The following is a 21,520-nucleotide window of genomic DNA, read 5'->3' on the forward strand; positions in this document are numbered from 1 at the left end:
AGGGTCCATTTAAAAATCCAGTTGCTGTCTTAGTATAGTTGTGTTGGTAAAGTTAAAAGTAAAACCAAGAAGTTTAGGTTTCTCTTAGGTGTATTTATTTTTTAAGAGGGTTGGAGTGGGGGGTCACGTGTTTAATTTGAGAGTACGCTAAAGATATTTCTGGTAATATCTCTGTTGAAAATCATGTGTGGAATATGAAACTCAGTGTCTTTTCCATGCTTGCCACTATATTTGAGATATGTGATGCATGTTAAGAGGTGCATGTTAGAATATTGCTCTCTTGTTGCCCAAATCCTTGACTGTGTCCAGGACTTGTAGGGTATACCATACCATTACGGCAATAGAGCCTAACTCGATCATTGTTTTCTTTAAAAATACCTTTGTCGAATTGCATAATATTTATGTTTTCTTATAAGCAGAGACATTACTTTGCCAACAAAAGTCTGTCTAGTCAAGGCTATGGTTTTTTCAGTAGTCATATATGGATGTGAGAGTTGGACTGTGAAGAAAGCTGAGTGCCGAAGAATTGATGCTTTTGAACTGTGGTGTTGGAGAAGACTCTTGAGAGTCCCTTGGACTGCCAGGAGATCCACCTAGTCCATCCTAAAGGAGATCAGTCCTGAATATTCATTGGAGGGACTGATGTTGAAGCTGAAACTCCAATACTTTGGCCACCTCATGTGAAGTACTGACTCATTGGAAAAGACCCTGGTGCTGGGAAAGATTAAAGGCAGGAGGAGAAGGGGACAACAGAGGATGAGGTGGTTGGATGGCATCACTGACTCAATGGACAGGAGTTTGAGTAAACTCTGGAAGTTGGTGATGGACAGGGAAGCCTGGTGTGCTGCAGTCCATGGGGTTGCAAATAGTTGGATACAACTGAGCGACTGAACTGAACTATGTTTTCTTAATGTGTTATGAGTGATTTTTGACAACCACATCATTTTTCTTGACCTGTAAAAAAAAAAAAAGTGATGATTTGTTTATACTTTGCTCACCCCTCCCCCAACATCAGTTCTCAGGACTTTTTAAGATGGTTTCACACATTTCTTATAAAACACTCTGCCTTTTCATGGATTAGAGTCCCAATCTGGTTTCAAGACTTTTCCTTTTAGGATTCCTTTAGTGTTTATCTCTTGGTGGTGGTGTAGTCGCTTAGTCATGTCCGACTCTTGCGACCCCATGGACTGTAGCCTGCCAGGCTCCTCTGTCCATAGGAATTCTCCAGGCAAGAATGCTGGAGTGGGCTGCCATTTCCTTCTCCTTAATCTTCTCTATCCTCAGGGGTAGAGGATGAGATGGCTGGATGGCATCACTGACTCGATGGACATGAGTCTGAGTGAACTCCAGGAGTTGGTGATGGACAGGGAGGCCTGGCGTGCTGCGATTCATGGGGTTGCAAAGAGTCGGACACGACTGAGTGACTGATCTCTGATCTCTATGTTTGGCATTTAGTTGAAGAGTTTGGGTGGGGATGAGGGGGTGGGACATGTTTCTTTGTAGACTTTCAGTCTTTTTGTCCTATTCTACTAGGGAGGTCATAGAGTAAGAGATTTCCTTTCAATCTTGGCAATTTCCCAGGCTGAATGGGATGTTTCTAAAGTACTTCCAGGACTTGCTGACAAAAGAGGAAGATAAGCAATGCAAAAATGGTAGCTGAGGCAGGGTTTTATTTAAGGCTGTAAACCAACTTGTGTTAAAAATAAACTTGAGAGTAAGTCAAATTCATGTGCTTTAGATTTGGGAGCCTTCAGGTGAACAATTATTTAGCATTAACAAAATTTTTTTGTTAAATACTGAGAATTGATTTCATATTTGTATAGAAGATTAAAAGCATACCAGATTTTATAGCTATCAGTATTCTTAATGCCTAGTAAGATATGAATTTATGCCAGATGAAGTACATAATACTTAACATACATAAAATGTATCAGAAGTGGATTGCCTGCCTCTCTCTCAAGCAGTGCTTTTTCTGATTTTGCTCGCCATAGTGCTTTGATGCTTGTGTCAAAAATTGATGCTTTTGAACTGTGGTGTTGGAGAAGACTCTTGAGAGTCTCTTGGACTGCAAGGAGATCAAACCAGTCAATCCTAAAGGAAATCAGTCCTGAGTATTCATTGGAAGGACTGATGGTGAAGCTGAAACTCCAGTACTTTGGCCACCTGATGAGAACTGACTCATTGGAAAAGACCCTGGTGCTGGGAAAGATTGAAGGGAGGAGGAGAAGGGAACGTCAGAGGATGAGATGGTTGGATGGCATCACCGACTTGATGGAGATAAATTTGAGCAAGCTCTGAGAGTTGGTGATGGACAGGGAAGCCTGGCACGCTGCAGTCCATGGGGTCACAAAGAGTTGGACACGACTGAGCGACTGAACTGAGTGCTTTGACTCTTTAAAATTTTTTGAAAATGAGTAGGCAATATGAGTAGGTTTCTTTCTGTACCCTGCCTAGGTTAATCCTTCCCAAGCTTAAAATTTAGACACTAAGAGAAGTTTAGTTAGTGCTAAGTACTATCTGCATTCCTCAAAACTCAAAAGAACTCTAGGGCATGTAAATTATATCTCAGTAAGTCAAACATAAAGGAAATAGTGTATTTCTTTACAGTAAAGGTATAAAAATAAGTAAAAGACCATCGGGCTTTCCAGGTGACACAGTGGTAAAGAATCTGGTAAATTCTTTACTGTTTGGTAAATTTAGACACTAACAGTCTTTGATTTCACTGGAGAGTATCCAGTGTTACATTTTTGCTTTTGCATTGAAAATGACTGCTAAATTTGGTAGGCAATGTAAAACATGAAATATCAAATTATTAAAAATCAGTGGCCTTTTGTGTGCTCAGTTGCGTCCGACTTTGTGTGATCCCATGGACTGGAGCCTACCAGGCTCCTCTGTCCATGGAATTTTCCAGTCAAGGATACTAGAGTGGGTTACCATTTCCTCCTCCAGGGGATCTTCCTAACCCAGGGATGAAACCCATATCTCTTTCATCTCCTGCACTGGCAGGTAGATTCTTTACCACTGTGCCACCTGGGGAGCCTGATGGTCTTTTACTTATTTTTATATCTTTACTGTAAAGAAATATGTAAAGAAAATACTGTGAAGAAAAAAAAAATGACCACCTCAGTCAAGCTATCAATAGTTCCATCATCCCCTCCACCCCACACCCCCAAGTTTCCTTGTTCCCTTTTGTAGTCAAGTTCTCCTAGTCCTTGATAACGACTGGTTTTTTCCCCTATAATTTTGTCTTTTCAAGAATGTTATAAATAAGTTTTGAAAAAATTATGGTAAAATACACATAAAATTTGCCATTTTACAATTCAGTGGTATTAAATACATTCACAGTGTGTGCAGCCGTGACCAACATCTAGTTCCAGAGCTTCTTGTCATCCCAGATTGAAACCCAGTACCAATTAAGCAATCACTCCCAATTTTCCCCTCTTCCCAGCCCCTTGCAAGCACAAATCTACTTTCTTTTTGGATTTGTCTATTCTGGATATGTCATATAAATGGAATCATGTAATATGTAGCCTTTTATGTCAGACCTTTTTGACTTCTGTAACATTTTCAAGGGTCATCCATGTTGTAGTAGGTATGGCTGAGTAATCTTCCATTGTATAGATTTACACATTTTGTTTATCCATTCATTGTTTGATATGCATTTGAGTTTCTGCCTTTTTCTACTGTAAATAGTGTTGTGGTGGACATTGATGTGTAAGTTTTTGTTTGAACATTTTTCAGTTCTTTGGGGCATATACTTGGGAGTCAATTGGAGTCGATTTGCTGAATCATGTGGTATTTCTGTTTAACTTTTTGAGGAAATGCCAAACTGTTTCTGAAGTGGTTTCTAGCATTTTACATTCTCATAAGTAATGTATGAGGGCTCCAAATTTTCCACCTCTCACATCATGAGTTATTTACCATTAACAAATTTTTTGACTCTTCTGATGGGTGCTTTCTCTCTGTGGTTTTGATTTGCATTATCCTCCAGGTGGCGCTAGTGTTAAAAGAACCCACTTGCTAATGCAGGAGACATAAGAGGCTTGGTTTCAGCCCTGCATCAGGAAGATCCCCTGGAGAAGGAAATGGCAACCCACTCCAGTGTTCTTGCCTGGGAAATCTCAAGGACAGAGAAACCTGGTGGTCTGCCGTCCGTAGGGTCGCAGAGTCGGACAGTCGGACAGAATTGAAGCGATTTAGCATGCATTTGCCAGTGAAGTTGAGCAACTTTTCATGTGCTAATTGGCCGTATGTATATCTTTGGAGACATGTATCTATTCAGGTCTTTTGCCCATTTTTAAATTTGATTGTTTTCTTGCTTAGTTATAGGAGTTCTTTATATACTAGATTCTTAAGAGATACATGATTTGCAAGTATTTTCTCTGGTTTTGTGAGTGGTCTTTTCACTTGATAGTATGCTTTGCACAAAAATGAGACTTGTAATATGCATTTAAGTAGATTTTAAAAATTCAGAATTCATTTAAATGTATTACTGAATCCATCCCTTTCTATTACTGGATTCTTTTTTGTATTACAAGACAAAGTTTTTACTTAAATAATCATAATGGATTTTGACCCAAGGTCGTCATCTAGTTTCCCTCCACTCTCCTTGCAGCATCATGCTGTTCTCCTTTCCCTATGAAAGGTATGTGGTGTTAGATAATACAGTACATCTGCCTTCAATGCTGACATCTCAAACTAGTGAACAAATTGAAGCTAGTATAGAACTACTAAAGTGCAAGCTAGTGTGGTACTCTGAGTGCTGTAAGAGTTTAAAGAAGGTACTGAATCATAGGATTTTTTTTCCTCAAATCACAGAATATTTTATATTCCTAATTGGAATTGATAACTAACCGTTCTTTTCTTTCTAGATTGTAAATTAGTTCATCTTTTGGAGTTATTACTCTTAATTAGTGCTCTTGTAGAAAATAACCAAGAAAACATTGTTGATTTTTAATAGAACATATGGGAGAGGGAGTATGGGTTCTGGGTTGAATCTGGAAGAAAAATTAGTGTTGGGTTAAGTTAGGGGACTGCACTCTAGAGTAAAGAGAAAGACCTTGATTGTGAGAAGAGGCAGTCATAGGAAATAATTTTTTGCTCTCTAGGCAATGGGAATACAGTGATAAGCAACACTGACAGGCTCCTGCTCTTCTAGACTTTACAGTCTCCTGGCAGAACACAATTAAATAAGCTTCTCCAGTGGGGTAAGAGTTAAGGAACTGTTAGGTTTCGGGTAGTACTTACGTAACAGGGATTCCTAGTCAGTCTCAGGGGAATCAGAAACTTTGCAAAGGAAAGCTAAAGCTTAAAGGACATTGAGAGATTAATGAGGGCCAAGGAGAAGGCTGTTCCATGCAGACAGGCTTTAGCAAGGTGACTGGGGCACTGAAAGAATGGGATGAATGGGGCACAGAATGTAAAAGGATTACAAGAGTGTGGAGAGTTAGCTGAAAAGGGAAGTAAGGTCCATAAGATGAAAATGGCAGTGGGAGGACAAAACATTTGTGTTTTATTAGAATTGTTTTTGTTGTAGTGTGGAGAGAAATGGAATAGAGGTGAGAACTAGTGGTGGAAAACATACTATTAGGTAGGTGTAAATGTAATTACAGTTACAGACTGTGAATTTTAAGTCATTATAACTAGGCTCAAACACATCTTTACTTACCAAAATAGGAACCATTGCAATCAACACATTTTTGCCAATGAGACATAAGTTTGTTTATTCCTGTAGTGTAAAAATTTGGGATTTGATGAACTCTTGGAAAGCATTTTCTGCTTCCTGCTGGTTGTGGAAACATTTTCCCTGCAAAAAGTTGTTGAGATGCTTGAAGAAAGTGGTAGTTGGTTGGTGAGAGGTTAGGTGAAGATGGCGGATGAGGCAAAACTTCGTAGCTTAATTCATTCAACTTTTGAAGCATTGGTTGTGCAACATGCGGTCAGATGTTGTTGTGGAGAAGAAGTGGATCCTTTCTCTTCACCGATGCTGGCTGCAGGCATCGCAGTATTTGGTGCATCTCATCAATTTGCTGAGCATACTCTCAGATATAATCGTTTCGCTGGGATTCAGAAAACTGTAGTGGATCATCCTGGCAGCAGACCACCAAGCAGTGACCATGACATTTTTTGGTGCATGTTTGACTTTGGAAAGTGCTTTGGAGCTGTCTCTAGGTTCAGCCACTAAGCTGGTCATTGCTGGTTGTCATATAAAATTCACTTTGCATCACACGTCCCAGTCCAATTGAGAAATGGTTCATTGTTGCGTAGAATAAAAGATGACACTTCAAAATGACAGTTTTTTAAAATTTTTGGTCAGCTCATGCGACACCCACTTATTGAGCTTTTTCACCTTTCCAATTTGCTTCCAATGCTAAATGACCGTAGAATGGTTGATGTTGAGTTCTTTGGCAACTTCTTGTGTAGTTCTAAGAGGATCAGTTTTGATGATCTTCTCAGTGGGTCTTTGTCACCTTCTGGTGGCACTCCTCATCTTCAAGGCTCTGGTCTCCTTTGCAAAACTTTTTGAACCACTGCTGCACTGTATGTTCGTTAGCAGTTCCTGAGCCAGATGTGTTGTTGATGTTGGGATGCCTCCGCTGCTCTGTGGCACATTTTGAACTCGAATAAGAAAGTCACTTGGATTTGCTTTTTGTCTAACATAATTTCCCTAGTCTAAAATAAATATAAACAGCTAGTTTGTGTCTACTTTGGCCACCTGATGAAAGTATAAACTTTGGCCACCTGATGTGAAGTACTGACTCATTGGAAAAGACCCTGATGCTGGGAAGGATTGAAGGCAGGAGGAGAAGGGGACGACAGAGGATGAGATGATTGGATGGCATCACGGACTAGATGGACATGAGTTTGAGCAAGCTCCGGGAGTTGTTGATGGATTGGGAAGCCTGGTGTGCTGCAGTCCATGGGGTAGCAAAGACTCAGAAACGACTGAACAACTGAACTGAGCTGAAACAGCTAATAATAAGTAATTAGCAAAAAATCATAAAGCGAGAAATGTGCTTTAAAATGATGTATAACATAATCACATTTAAGAATGTGTTCCAATATCAAATGGCCAATTTCAACAATGTGAGACTGCAGTTTCTTTTGTACCAACGTAATATGTCTGTCTGACCAAATAGTGCCATTTATTGGAAAATGCCCACATTTATTAAAGTGGGAGTTCTGGGAAGAAACGAGCCAGTTATTGTGTTTGCGGCATTAGAACATTAAAAGTGCTTTTTTGTTTTGTTTTGTTAAACACTTGGGTATATAGATCTGGATCTCAGAGTGCACGTCTTTGATGGAGGCCTAGATTTGGGAATCGATGTCATGCAGGTGATAAGTATTGCCATCAGCATAGTTTGCAGAAGAGATGAATAGAAGGCCTGTGGTCAAGCTTTGAGAAACTCCAAGGCTTAGTGGTTTGGTAGAAGAGGCTGAGTAAGCCTTCAGAGGTGCCTGAAAAAGCAGAAGTGGAGAGATAGGAAGAACTACAGAGTATACCATTCTATAAGCCAAAGGAAGGAAAGAATCTAGTTACTTTGAATTATCAGGATCTGAGCCCAGGTTATTGTAAGGATTTTAAAAAGAAGTTTTCATTCAGCCCACTTCATTCTCTGTAAGGCACCTTTGTGCAGGCCATAGCCCGATCAGCCCTGCTCAGCAGCCTTGTGAAAGCCTGCTTTGAGAGGATGAGTAAAGAGCAACCTGAAATATATCTTGCTTTTAGCAACCTGGAGGTCTTAGTTGGTTTTGCCAAAAGTGATAGAACAGAAGTTGGATTGGTGCAGACAGAGGAGCTGATAGAGGTAAAGACACAATATGGGGAGAGAGAGAGTTCTGTTTGACTGCAAAGAGCAAAGGTAGGTTGGTTGGTTGGAGGGATGTGGGATTGATGGAGTTTGTGTGTGTGTGTGTGTGTTTAATTTGTTTTTATATTTTTAAGTGGGAGATATTGGAAAATTTTACATGTTTAAGAAGATTCAGTTTGGTGGAAAAGGTTGAGTCCACAGGAGAAAGATTATTTGAAAAGTTACGAGAAGGTAGAAATAGATGGGATCCCATAAAGTTCTAGAGTTGGGTGTGTGTGTGTTATCGTATCTTTATTTTTCCTCTTGGTCAAGTAAAGAGAATGTTAGAGAAGGAAGGAGCGAAGGGAGTAGGGAATTTGGGAGAGTGTTTGGAATCTGAAGAGAATGGGGAACAGATAGTGCGTGTGGAAGATGAACTTTGAAAGAACCTGGGAATGTGGTACTTCCTGATGGATGATGGGTAATTGATAATTGGATTTATGCAGGATTAGGATTTTGCCAGGTTGCTGCTAAGTCACTTCAGTCATGTCCGACTCTGTGTGACCCCACGGACGGCAGCCCACTAGGCACTGCCCCCCCCCCGCCCCGCCCCGCCCCCCGGTCCCTGGGATTCTCCAGGCAAGAACACTGGAGTGGGTTGCCATTCCCTTCTCCAATGCATGAAAGTGAAAAGTGAAAGTGAAGTCGCTCAGTCGTGTCCGACTCCTAGCGACCCCATGGACTGCAGCCTTCCAGGCTCCTCCGTCCATGGGATTTTCCAGGCAAGAGTACTGGGGTTGGGGTGCCATTGCCTTCTCCTTTGCCAGGTTGGTGTAAGGGAAATATTAAGGGAAGTTAAAGGAAGAGTTACTGAAATGAAAGACCATGAAATCTAAACTGATTAAAGAAGGAAGTTCAAAAGAAGGTACTTGGATTGGGAAAAGTAGAGTAAGTCACAGGAATTAAAGTTACTAAAAACTTTTATAGTGGTACAGAGAAAATGTGAATAGAAAGTTGTCAAAAGCAACGCAAGTCTTCGGGGGTATTGAGCAAGATGAACTGAAAAACTTAGGGGATTTGAAGGACAAGTAACCACCAGTGGCAGTTGCTACTTTGGCAGGAACCATTTCTGTGGAGCCCTTTGGAGCATTCAGGGTGTGATTCTGGTTTCAGCAAGTTGAAAAGTAAGTGAAGGCAAGGATGATAATTTTTTCCCAGAGGTTTGGCTGTGAAAAGTCTATCTATACAATTAGCTTTAGAAGGAGAAAGAGAGCTGAGGGTTTTTTTTTTTTTTTTGAAGAGGAAAGACCTGATTGTGTTTGTTGATGATGTGATGAGCAGTAGGAAAGTTGGAGATGCAAGGCATACCTCAGAAGATAGGGGAATGTATGGATCCAGACGGTTCTGTAGATAGGAGGTTTACTTGTTCCATTGTGTGAGTGTGATGGGAAGAAGGGCTCTGTGTGAGACCCAGGTAAACTTGTGGATTGTTGGAAGGAGGTTGGCAGGCAGTGGTGGAGTGTTGAAGAACTTGGACTGAGTTTGCATTCTTACTCTGCCTTTAATTAGCTAATTAGCTGTGCTGCTTTAGATCACTCATGGAATCTTTATCAGTGATAGTACTGGGGGAAAGAGAAAGGTGCAGAAAGTTTGACAGCTGTTTTGGAAAAGCAGAACCCCAGCCAGGGAGTCATGGGCTGCATTGAAGACTCAGTTGCAGGCAGAAGGCTACATAGGAATGGCGTATTCAGCAACGTTTACACTGAAGACAGAGTGTAGATGCACATGAAGCAAAGGCTGAACTCTGATGGAGTACCTACGTAGTTACTTACTTTGTCGTTTTTGGTTAATATGGTTTAGAGGTCTGTCACATAGATGGTGTTTGAGATTCCTTGGAAGGGATATAAACTATATTGAAGTTGAAAACTATGTTTTGCTAAAGATATTACATAAAAACAAAATTTACAACCTTTTAAATTTTGCATTAGAGTATATTCAGTGATTTTAAGTATAGGTGCAGAGTTAGAAGGAACATGTCCATAAGACCACCCTTACTTCTGATAGCAGTTGCAAGTTTGGGGGTCCTCTAGACCACTCTTGGGTTGGATGGTTCACTAGAAGGGCTTAAAGTCTCATTGAAAGCTGTTGTACTCATGGTTGCAGTTTATTGTGGCTAAAGGATACAGATTAAAATCAACAAGGGTAAAGGTACATAGGGCAGAGTCTCAGTTACTTCCAAACTCACAGCTTCTCCCTGTTTCCTGGTATTGATTTGTGATAATACGTATGGAATGTTACCAAACATGGAAGCCCAGCCCAACCTTGGTGTCCAGAGTTCTCATGGGGTCCATGATCAGTTGCTCACATGCATGAACTTAGGTTTTCAGCCCTACTAAAGGTTGAGTTGATCCATGTGATTCAAAGGCCTTACCATAAATCCCATAGTTTTACTTTCTGGTGTGACCCAGTTTCCAGGTGGACAGGGACACTCTTATTAGGCATTATATTCCAAGTGTTTAGACTTCTTCCAGCAGTTGAGGGGTAAGCTCAGGCCTCTCTTTGGGCAAGGTGAAATTCTTTACACTTTTACGACAGTAAATATATTTTTGTATTTTGAGACTGCAAAAACTAAGGTTTGATTGATATTAAAAGTTGATTACTAAAGAACCCATAAATAGGTAATTAAAATTTGGTATTTAATACTTAATTCTTATTAAGTACCTAAGGAAGTTTCATCAAGAAATATTAACTGTTAATATTTCATTATAGTAAAACTGAGGTAAACTCATTTATAATTTTTAATTTTGGCATGGTGGTTCAATTCTGTTTTATTAAATTTGAACTTAACTATTTTCTCCTGTGGCATTTCATATAATGAAGTCCCTGAGCCTGTCAACTTAATTTTTTAGCCACAGATTCATATTTCAGAGCATTGTCTCTCATGTGAAAGTGTGATGTACTCAAGTCTCAGAGTTATGCATAGTTTCATATTTTCTCTTAAAAGTATGTCTGAATCCAGGTGAGTAAGAGACATCACAGGGATAACCTTGAATTTATTTTCAAAAGGTAAATTTTTAGTGGTGTGAACTGTTAGTATGAAAAACAGCATATTCTGCAACTTCTTTGTGATAGTGATGCTCTCTGTCTTTGAGTGCCACTGCTTCAGAGAATTAATGCATTCCCACCTCATTGGCTTTAGTGCAGATCTCATTTCCTACTTGATCCTCACTACAAATTAGATCTCACCATTCGAGTGAAATCCCTTAATAAGCCTGGTTAAAAACTACCTGAAGCAGTATCATGCTCTTCCTGGGGGCACCGCTAGGTGTGGTGTTTGCATCAAGTCATTTTGGGGTGCTTTATGGAGACATTTTCTGATAGAGAATTCCTTGACTTCACCTTTCCAGGCTGATTCCCCCCCACCTTAGTTGCTTTTCATAATGCTTACAAGAACTGGACTATAAAACCACATTTAGGGGTGACACTATCCCTAACACTCGGTAGTTTGTTGATGTGAGATCTCAGGGCTGGGGTCAGTGAAAATGAATAATCTCTGATTTATTACATTTTCTGTATATTGATAATAGGTAACTAAAATGAGTGGTAACTGTATTTGCATGTGATTTGTATGTTATAGTTAACATTTAAATTCTCTTTGGTTCTAAAAATTTTTTCGCTGCCACCTCAAGCCTCTGTCCTCTAAGGCAGAGAGTGGCATTCCATCTCAGTTTTTGCTTCAGCATATGAACCCTAGAAGGCCGCAGTGCAACTAAAAGCACCTAACCCATGAATGATCTTTGCTTCATGTTTGGAAAACAAATGTTTTAACCCAGTGTCCTCACTAATATTGTAACTACTGTCTTACAGATTGACTTGATGCAAAAACATCACAAAGGCTCCATATTATACAGTATGCGATTTTTGAGGTATGAGCTTTAGAAACTTACCTCTCATGTGGCATGTACATCAGGCTTTAACTTCAGTTTAATCATTTTGGGGAATTTATGCATTTCTTTTTTTTTTTTTTCCCTCTCTCTCCATAATATTTTTAGAGTATTAAAGGGGCTGTGGAGGTATTTTTGGGTCCTAGCTAGGTTACTTAGTCTTAACAAATACATTTTCTTTTATCACTAAATTGAGATACTAATTCTGGCAGATGATAGTTTTTTCAGCCCTTACAACTAGCTTAACATTTATGCCTGCCTCTTTGAGATCAATCTGCATTTTCTTTTTAGCTGCCTTTGATTGCCTCATTTTAAGTGCTTATTTCCATCCTTAACAGTTTTCTATTTATTGGACTGGGATGATCCTGTTGATGCTAACTGTCTGATATTGACTTTTTGAGAACTAAGCTGTCTAGATCTTACAAAAAGAAACATTTCATATAAATGCTGAACCATTTTTTGTCTTTGGGTTCAGAATATCTATAACTTGCATTCTGGTTAGAAGTAGTTTGATCGGTTTATATTTAAAGAACCTGGAAACCAGGGAGTTTTTAGACATTTCTGAGACAGTAGTTCTACTCTAGTGAATTTTTCATTATATTTCTGAAAACTCAAATTCTGGGGAGAAAAGTCTCTGTGTTTATTTGTGTATATACTCTGTGTATATACTAATGAGATTTTGTTTCTAACAAATTGGGAGATTTGGTCTGTTTTTTTGTTTGTTTGTATGATTCCTAAGTAGAAATGGATTTCTTTTCTTGGTAGCAGTAGATTGCTTAATTTTTTCAATGAAGAAGTTAAAATCAGTTTATTGTATACTGAGTATAAAAACTTGTTTTGATTGTATTCATATGTTCATTAATGATTTATATTTATCTGTTAGACTGGAAACCTTGAATATATTTAGTATTATGGACCTATTGACTTTGAGTGTACCTTGTAAGCTACTTAGCTTTAAGAACTTGTTATCTTTCATAAGTCTTATAAAAACATCACATAATCTGTAGGTATTATCCCCATTTTATGCAGCAGACATCAGAGGCTTGGCAGTTAACTTCCTTGTGCAAAGTCACATGTACCTTTCCAGTGCTGGAGCTGAGATTTGAGCCTCGATCTTTTTTTAACCCATATTCTCTATTGCTTTGTGTTTACTGCTGTGTCACCAGAAAGAGATACAAATATTTAACTCTTCATAGTAAGAGTAGTATATGTAATCTATATTAAGCATAATGGACACTAGAAATCCAGAGTATTTTAATATTTATTTAAATATTGATAAGGCTTTAATTATCTTGATGTTTCAGAATTGTTTTATTCATTTGCGAGTTTCCTTTTCTAGGTTGTGTTAGGTGCCATACATACAGACAAGTTTAAAGTCTGCCCAAATCATTAAAGCTTATTGATTCTCTTATTTTTCAATTCCCTTTTAGAAGTGGTATGTTATAGTTTATTATAGGTGCTCATTGAGTATGCTACTTTTAGATACATGGGGCAGGTCATTATGTAAGTTTTAAGGAGTTCTTATGCTTCATTTAGTGGTAAAGGCATTTAAATGCTTGTAGACTTACTACACTTACAAAATATTCTCATACATTTTAAAAAAATTCCATAGATTTGATTTTTTCATATGTTGGAAGTTCTAAGCTTTGTTGAGTGAACTCTGAATGTTTGAAGAATATACTGCATTATGGAACCTTAGTTATATGTTTAGTTAGTATGCTAGTGTTATAAATTTTTATCAAGTTTCAGATTCAGAGCCTCCAGTGTTCTTGCCTGGAGAATCCCAGGGACGGAAGAGCCTGGTGGGCTGCCGTCATATGGGGTCGCACAGAGTCGGACACGACTGATGCGACTTAGCAGCAGCAGCAGGAATGATTTAGACTTGTGTGCCATGGAGGTGTCCAATTTTAATTGAACCTATTTGTCTACAGTCTATAGTGACAGTGGTTGCAGTAGGTTCAGATCAGGATGTATGAGCCTATGCAACTTTTTCATATTTAGTATTCTTGTGGGTGGGGACAAGGAAAGGATGATAAACTCTAGATAAAATACACAGACACTGGGTCCTTTTTTATACATGGGGAGGGGAATGGGGTTGAGAAACAGCTAAGTTTCTGCTCTTGCCAGTGTCCTTAATGTCCTCAGATAATGTCACCAAAAAATTATAGTGCAGAAGTGTTTTAGTAAGTACCATAAGAATAATTTATTTTTTCCCCAAGAAGGTCGTTCCTGTCCGAACAAATATCAGTATTAGAGGAGCATTTTTCTTCATATTTTTCATATGTTGCCATGATACCTTATTTCTTGATAGTTGATTGAAGAAAGAATAAGGTTCATGAGAAATTACAGAGTTTAGCTTCCTATTTTACTGATAGGGCCATTGTGGCATAGAGATGATCCTTAGATAAGCATACTGATTTTACCTTGGAACTGTGCCACTTGTTTATTAATACCCAGATACCTGGGATTATTCTAGGTAGCATTTGAATTTTAAATAGATTATGGACTGCAACCTTCAACTTTATTGGATTCCTTGGATACCTTGCTTTTATTTTCCTCACTTTTTATAATTTTAATAGATAAAATATTAGATAAAATAGATATTATATATATTATATAAAATTAGATAAAATAGATAAAATAATAGATAAAATCAGTCTTTATTATTAATAGATATTGCTTATATAAAGAATATCTATTAATAATGAAGTCCTCAGTATTACCATACATTAAAATAATCTTATTTTTCAGCTGTGTTCTTTCCTAATACCCTACTGAGCATGCTTTCAGATTTCGTGCTGTAATCTATTTTGCCACCAAATAATCAAGTTACTAATTTAGGTGAGAGAGACAGAGTGCCACATTGCCATTAGGCAGTAGTTTAAAAATAATTTGGTAACACTTTGCTCCTGCCTGATATGTTGCTAGTGTTTTTTATTTTTATGACTGAGAAGACTAACTTTCCACTGGTTAACCTTCTTATGAGAGAAGGCGATTTAGAAACAACTATTCCTTTTATCAAGTTACATGAAAAGAACGCTGGACCACCATGGTGACCAGCTACCTCAGTTTTCCTGGGACTAAGGGGGTTCACAGGACATGGAACTCTCAGTGCTAAAACCAGTTTAGGTGTTGAGTTGGCCACCCTATTCCTGGAAGTTATTCATATTTCTGAATGAATCTTTAGATAGTAGAAGGGACTGAAAAGCTGGTGTTTCACCCATTTTTCCATCTCTTCCTGGTTGAAAGGCTTCTTATTAGATATTGGAGTGCTTTTGTATAATAGCAATGAGAAGATAGAGGCTTGTATAGAAGAAAGATTGTCGATTTGCGTTATCAAAATGTTTTTTTAAAGTTGTAACTTTATACCCTTCTCTCTTTGCAGAACTGATAGTGCATCAGCCGACCCAGATAATTTAAAATACTCTTCATCCAGAGATAGGGGTGGGTCTTCCTCTTATGGACTGCAGCCTTCAAATTCAGCTGTGGTGTCTCGGCAAAGGCATGATGATACCAGAATCCATGCTGACATACAGAATGACGAAAAGGGTATATATTATATGTTTCCTTATTGCCAGAGGCATGCTTTTGTGTGTGTGTGTGTGTTTTAACGTACCTATTTCTCCTTTTCCTCCTCCTTCCCTTTCTTTCCCTCTCTCCCCTTCTTTTCTTCTAATATGTTTATAATTACTAAATACAGTGCTGTTCTTGAAACATTTTTTTGAAAGTTTACCCCTTAATTATAAATTTAAATATACTTTTTACACATGCAGTAAAATACATAAGTGCAATTTTCTTGCCCCCAAAATACAGTATTATCACTGAGGCTAAAGTCTTTCCTGACTACTGTCTCTCCTCTGGACTTCTAAAAAGTTTTCAAGTGCAAAATCTGATCTTCCACTGAAGATAACAAAATGAAATCAAGGCATGCATCACAGAGAAAGAGTAGAAGCAAAGGCTGGTTGAGCTGCAGATTGAGTCAGAAGGACCTGAACTATCAGGAATTGATGGAGTGAAACAAAGAGCCCATTGAAATAATGTAAATGTTGCTATTTTTAGGTGGCTACAGTGTCAATGGAGGATCTGGGGAAAATACTTATGGTCGGAAGTCGTTGGGGCAAGAGCTGAGGGTTAACAATGTGACCAGCCCTGAGTTTACCAGTATTCAGCATGGCAGTCGTGCGTTAGCCATCAAAGACATGAGGAAATCACAGGGTAAGACTGGGTGACCTGGGACCATCGCACATGCCTCCCCTGAGACATCTCCTAAATGCCTCGTTTCCTGCCAGTGCCTTGTGCATCTGTGACTTGGTCAGCTTACTGAGTTGAGAAACATGTGTTGGTGATAATTGTTTGCATTCTTTTTCCTCTCAACTGTTCCCTAACATAAATTCCTACCAGAAAGGTTTTTAATACTTTTAAAAATAATTCTCTTAAAATTAGGAGACTGGATAAGATTTTTAAGAAAGGATTTTCCTGGTTACAGTAGATATTGAACATATAGTGTATGATAGACTTTTCTGCAGCAAGTCCTTCAACTCTAGGGTGAGGGTAGGCCCCTAGAGTTCTAGAGTTCTGTTTGACTCTAGTAAAGGGACTGGGCCCTTTTCTAAAGTTAAGCACACAGTTACTGCTTCATGCTTTAAAACACAAGCCTCATTGAATGGGTAAAGTGTCTTGAACATTCATAGGATTAGAGGTAATGGTCTTTTTTCTGAAAGAGAAATTTATTTTCTTGGTAAAGCTGATTAAGAAGTCAAGATTTCTGATTTATACTCTTTGTTGGATATAATTACTGTTTGGACCTTTACTTTATAACCATTTTTTCCCAGTGAGGGGAGTGTGTGTGTATGTTGTGTATCTTGGTGAACATTTTTGTATAGAGCTTTTTTATTTTGCATGCAGCTTTAAAAAAAAGTGATTTCTTTTAGATAAATTTTTCTAAAGTGGAATGACTAAGTCATAGGCTGAAATTATCTCTTAAAAGTATTTGAAGTCTTTTTTTTTTTTTCATTGTTCAAATTTTTTTAATTTAAATTTATTTATTTTAATTGGAGGCTAATTACAATGGTATTTAAAGTCTTAAGAATTAGGTATGGTAGAGTTAAGAAGTGGCTCTAAAGTTAATTTAGTCTAGCTCCCCCTCGCAGGCTCAGAGTTGTACAGTTTGCTAGTGGCAGCATTGTAAATACAGCCTAGATTTCTTGACTAGTAACCTAAAGACATTTTAGCAGTCATCCTTGCTGACTCTATAGGCTAAGGCTTTTTAAAAAATCTTCTTCCTTCTCTCAGATGTTACAATTTCTTTATTACCATTTTTCCTTTCATTCCTTAGAAATGGAACTGTCAGACTGTTTAATGTGGTTTGTGTTAATGTACATTCATTAATTGTGATGAATTGCACAGTTGAAAATTTAAAAAGAAAAATTTAACACTTTATTTAAAGCCATCTTGATTAGTAGTGTTCAACATTGTTTGAGCATTCCTGCTTGTTCTTGTCATTAAAAAAGGGAAGAAAAGTTTTGATTTGCCACTTTCCTTGTGGCGGCATGCCTTGCACATGATAGGTGGTAATTTTTGTTGAACTGAATGTGTGATTGAAGTTCACCAAACCTTTGTCCTAGGCAACTGATGATGTAACAAGAGGCTCCCTTCCAATGGGAGACTTAGGTGAGAAAGAGAAGCATGTAATCTCTTTCTGGCTGATAGTGACTTTATCTCTAAACCTGTTGAAGTTTCTTACCTGTGCTCTTTACCTGGATGTTGAAAACAGTTTGGAACAGATCTAAAGAGAATAATTTCTAAGCCTTTCTTTTTTCTCTGTCAGTTGGTTCTCTGGAATGAGGTTTCTGTGTAGGTTTATCTTTTTGGGGGGTCTGCTGTGTGCCTGGCAGTCTGCTGGGGCTGGGTTTACAGTGATGAACAGAAATGTTACGGCTGGGCCTAGTGGTAAAGAATCCACCTGCCAGTGCAGGAGACATGGGTTTGATCCTTGGTCTGGGAAGATTGCATGTGCTGCGGAGCAACTAAGCCCTTGTGCCACAACTGCTGAGCCTGTGCTCTAGAGCCTGGGAGCCGCAAGTACTGAGCCCATGTGGAGCCCACATGCCACAGCGACTGAAACTTGTGCCCCTAGCCCAAGCTCTACACCGAGAGGCCACTGTAACGAGAAGCCCACACACCACAGCTCGAGAGTCGCCTCTGCTCTCTGAAACTAGAGAAAAAGCCCCTGTGGCAGCAAAGACCCAGCACAGCCAAAAATAAATAGTTATTAAAAAAAATGTTATACGACTTAACATTCATTGAGCTTTGTTTTAATTGTCTGGTGTACTGTGATTATTAATATACTTTAAAATATTTGGGCTATTAAGTTTCTGTGCTGATTCATCCTCAATGTTGATGTTCACAGAGCGATCGATGTCTTATTCTGATGAGTCTCGACTGTCGAATCTTCTTCGGAGGATCACCCGGGAAGATGACAGAGACCGAAGACTGGCTACTGTTAAGCAGTTGAAAGAATTTATTCAGCAACCAGAAAATAAGTTGGTCAGTATAGTGTGTTTGGAAATATTGATCAGTTTTACATATCCTTAGTACACTAGATAACGTTATCTGAAGTAGTTTAAGAAGGGAAAAGGTTTGCTTCTAAGGAAAAATAATAGGGAATTCCAGATTATTTGGCCTATATTATGATCATCTTGAACTTAATGCCCCTAATGTGTAACTTAGCCACAAATGTTGGATCCGTGTTGGTTCCTTCTGTGATAAAGTATTTTTGACCTTTTACATATTTATTCTGTTGTCCTTGGAACTTTTTTATCCTGTGTTCTGGGACAGAATATCTCTCTGTTTTCATAAGTGAAACTGGAGTAGGAGGTACATAATTTGCTCATGGGTAAGTTTGGCCAGGGCTAAATAAATGGAAAAACTCTTTAAAGTACAGGAGGGAGTTCCCTGGTGGCCTAATGGTTAGGATTCTGGGCTTTCATTGCCTTGACCTGAGTTTAGTCCCTGGTTAGGGAACTGAGATTCTGCAAGCTACTTGGCCTGGCCAGAAAAAAAGAATAAAGTACAGGAGCAGTTGCAAATTTCTTTGCCCTACAACTAAGTCTCCTACTGTTAAAAACATGATACAGAACAGGAGGCAGTTAATGAAAATGGTGTAGTGAGTCAAATGACATTTGGTTCAAAGCAGGTTTCCTCCAGGCCCCCCTGCCTGATTTTATTATGAAAAATTTCAAATAGTAAATTGAAAGAATTTTACAGTGAATATCATAGCATCTAAATTCTGTCATTAACACTGTAACACTTTATGACTTTATCATATATGTCTCTACCTCTTCTTCTATCCATCAGTTCACCTTTTGTTCTAAAAATGCATTTCAGAGTAAATAAAAGAGTTGTTGGTTTTTTCCCCCATTGATGATCATGGCTGTATATTTCCTATGGATAAATTTCTTTCAGAATCTGAAAGGAAACTTATGACCCTCCTGATATAATTGGGACCTGGGAATAATAAGAAAAGTAAGGTGTGGTCCAGTTACAATTTGGAGGGAACCAGAAGTAAGAAAAAGTACATAATGTTATTCTTAAAAGTATAGAAATCTGAAGTTTGTATTAAATTTTTTTTAAGGTGCTAGTTAAGCAGTTGGATAATATCTTGGCTGCTGTACATGATGTGCTTAATGAAAGGTAAGTAAGAGAAATTTTAAAAGTATTCAGGAAGATAAACTTATTGACTTCATTTATAACATTTTTAATGTTTCACTGGGTTCTCTTGCCATCTTTTTTTGTGTTAAAGTATTTAAACCTTAATTACCACTGAAATAGAATCCAGGTAGGTTACAGTCTGTGGGGGTGCAAAGAGTCAGACAGGACTTAGCAAATGAGCACACACACACACAAATGGAACCCACTTGAAAGGGAGAGCCATTCTTTTTTTTTAATTTGTCAACATGACTAAATAATTGAGCACTGACTTGTAGAATGACATAAACTCTGAATGCAAGCATGAATGCATCCAGTTAACTTTTGTAAACTAGAGCATTTTGAAACTGCTTCGAGAGTAGAGGTGAAAGGGTGTGTCCTTTGGGCAACAGTGAATTAAAGCCATCTAGTCTCCAGGGCTGCTGGGGTTCCCCAGAGGTGTGCAGTCATTTCTTCATATGGTGATTCCCAAAGACTTGCAGTGTTAGAAAGCATCCAAAACTCATCTCAGTATGTCATGAATCTTATTGCTTTTGGATGGTTTTATTTTGTATAGTTACTGATTAATATAATACTTAAATCAGTGTTAATCTTCTAAGTTTATTATATTTAACTATTACTGTTCCCTATTTTATAGTCCTCAGATACTGAATATTAGGGCTTCCCTGGTGGCTCAGAGGTTAAAGCCTCTGCCTGCAATGTGGTAGACCTGGGTTCAATCCCTGGATTGGGAAGATCCCCTGGAGAAGGAAATGGCAACCCACTCCAGTATTCTTGCCTGGAAAATCCCATGGACGGAGGAGCCTGGTAGGCTACCGTCCATGGGGTCGCAAAGAGTCGGACACTACTGAGCGACTTCACTTTGTCTGATCATTTGTTGCTGCCTTTTTCTATGGATCAGTTAGTATAGTTTGAGATCGAATTCAAAGTCTGAATTTTAGTATATTTAAACCTTTCTTTACTATTTGTAAATAATCGATTCTAAAATAAAAGAAAATTTAAAGTTTTAACAAAGGTACCATAGGAGAGAGAAGATAGAATACTTAGAATGGATAAAACTTAAACCTTTTGTGTAGTCTGAATAAAAATTAAATCATTTAACACATTCTGTTGTAAGATATGTTATTCTTGTCATCTTTGAAAGCTTAAGCCTCTTGTGTATTTTGTTTGTTTTGTTTTGTTTGCATTAAAATAAACAGTAGCAAATTGCTTCAGGAGTTGAGACAGGAGGGAGCTTGTTGTCTTGGCCTTCTTTGTGCATCTCTGAGCTATGAGGCTGAGAAGATCTTCAAATGGATTTTTAGCAAATTTAGCTCATCTGCAAAAGATGAAGTTAAACTCCTCTACTTATGTGCCACCTACAAAGCACTAGAGACTGTAGGAGAAAAGAAAGCCTTTTCATCTGTAATGCAGGTAAGAATATGGAGGATGGGGAGTGATGATGCGCTTGGGAAGAACGGTGTCTGTAACACATCTTTGGTGGAGTGCTTGAAGAAAGGAATCTTAGGGTAGGGGTTATCTACTGATAGTACATGTAATGTAAATAAAATGCCTCTTTCTGAATGTGAGTAAAGAATATAAAGAACACACTTTATAGGTAGATTTAAAATAAGTTACTTAAAATTTTATGTCTTCACTTTTTAGAAGCTTTCTTTTGAATTTGCCTAGTACTAGAATCATTTACAGATTTAGACATTGGAGCTGCATGAGGAAAGCCAGGTCAAAGGGGGCTTCACATTTTTTGAGGGAGATAAAAATTAAACATCACAACTTACTTTGGGTTTTTTTTAGGTTTGATAATATGTTAAAAATTATTATTCCAAGTTATATAAAATAATAGTATATCTGAATTATTAAAAGATAATTCCCAATTTAATTTAGAGCCAAATTATAAATAATTCAATTTTTGTTGTTTAAAAATTTAGAATTTGATGGTTTTGGAATATTTGATATCTTTATTTTTACTTTTTCTAAAAAGTTGATTTTGTGTTTTATTTTGGCCAATTAGTAAAAAAAAAAAAAAAAAAAGTGAGAAATCTATTCTGTCTTAAAATTTTTATTTTCCCTTAATTGTAGAGG

At 38.0% G+C, this 21,520-nt stretch overlaps 1 protein-coding gene across 4 annotated transcripts in view; it reads left to right on the top strand.

The window, feature by feature from the left end:
• SMG1 (SMG1 nonsense mediated mRNA decay associated PI3K related kinase) overlaps positions 1–21,520 on the top strand; it is a 98,969-nt gene that overhangs the window by 11,620 nt on the left and 65,829 nt on the right. For 2 of the 4 annotated variants that reach the window (XM_070362185.1, XM_070362188.1), the window contains exons 2-6: positions 15,120–15,283; positions 15,794–15,949; positions 18,144–18,280; positions 19,368–19,426; positions 20,641–20,854. In XM_070362185.1, coding sequence (XP_070218286.1) covers positions 15,120–15,283; positions 15,794–15,949; positions 18,144–18,280; positions 19,368–19,426; positions 20,641–20,854 — 730 coding nt within the window. Of the gene's footprint in view, positions 1–11,657; positions 11,717–15,119; positions 15,284–15,793; positions 15,950–18,143; positions 18,281–19,367; positions 19,427–20,640; positions 20,855–21,520 lie in introns of all 4 variants that reach the window. The other 2 variants (XM_070362186.1, XM_070362187.1) reach the window with 2 other exon arrangements.

Source organism: Bos mutus, chromosome 25 (genome assembly GCF_027580195.1).
Source record: "Bos mutus isolate GX-2022 chromosome 25, NWIPB_WYAK_1.1, whole genome shotgun sequence".
In the NCBI taxonomy this organism is placed as follows: domain Eukaryota; kingdom Metazoa; phylum Chordata; class Mammalia; order Artiodactyla; family Bovidae; genus Bos; species Bos mutus.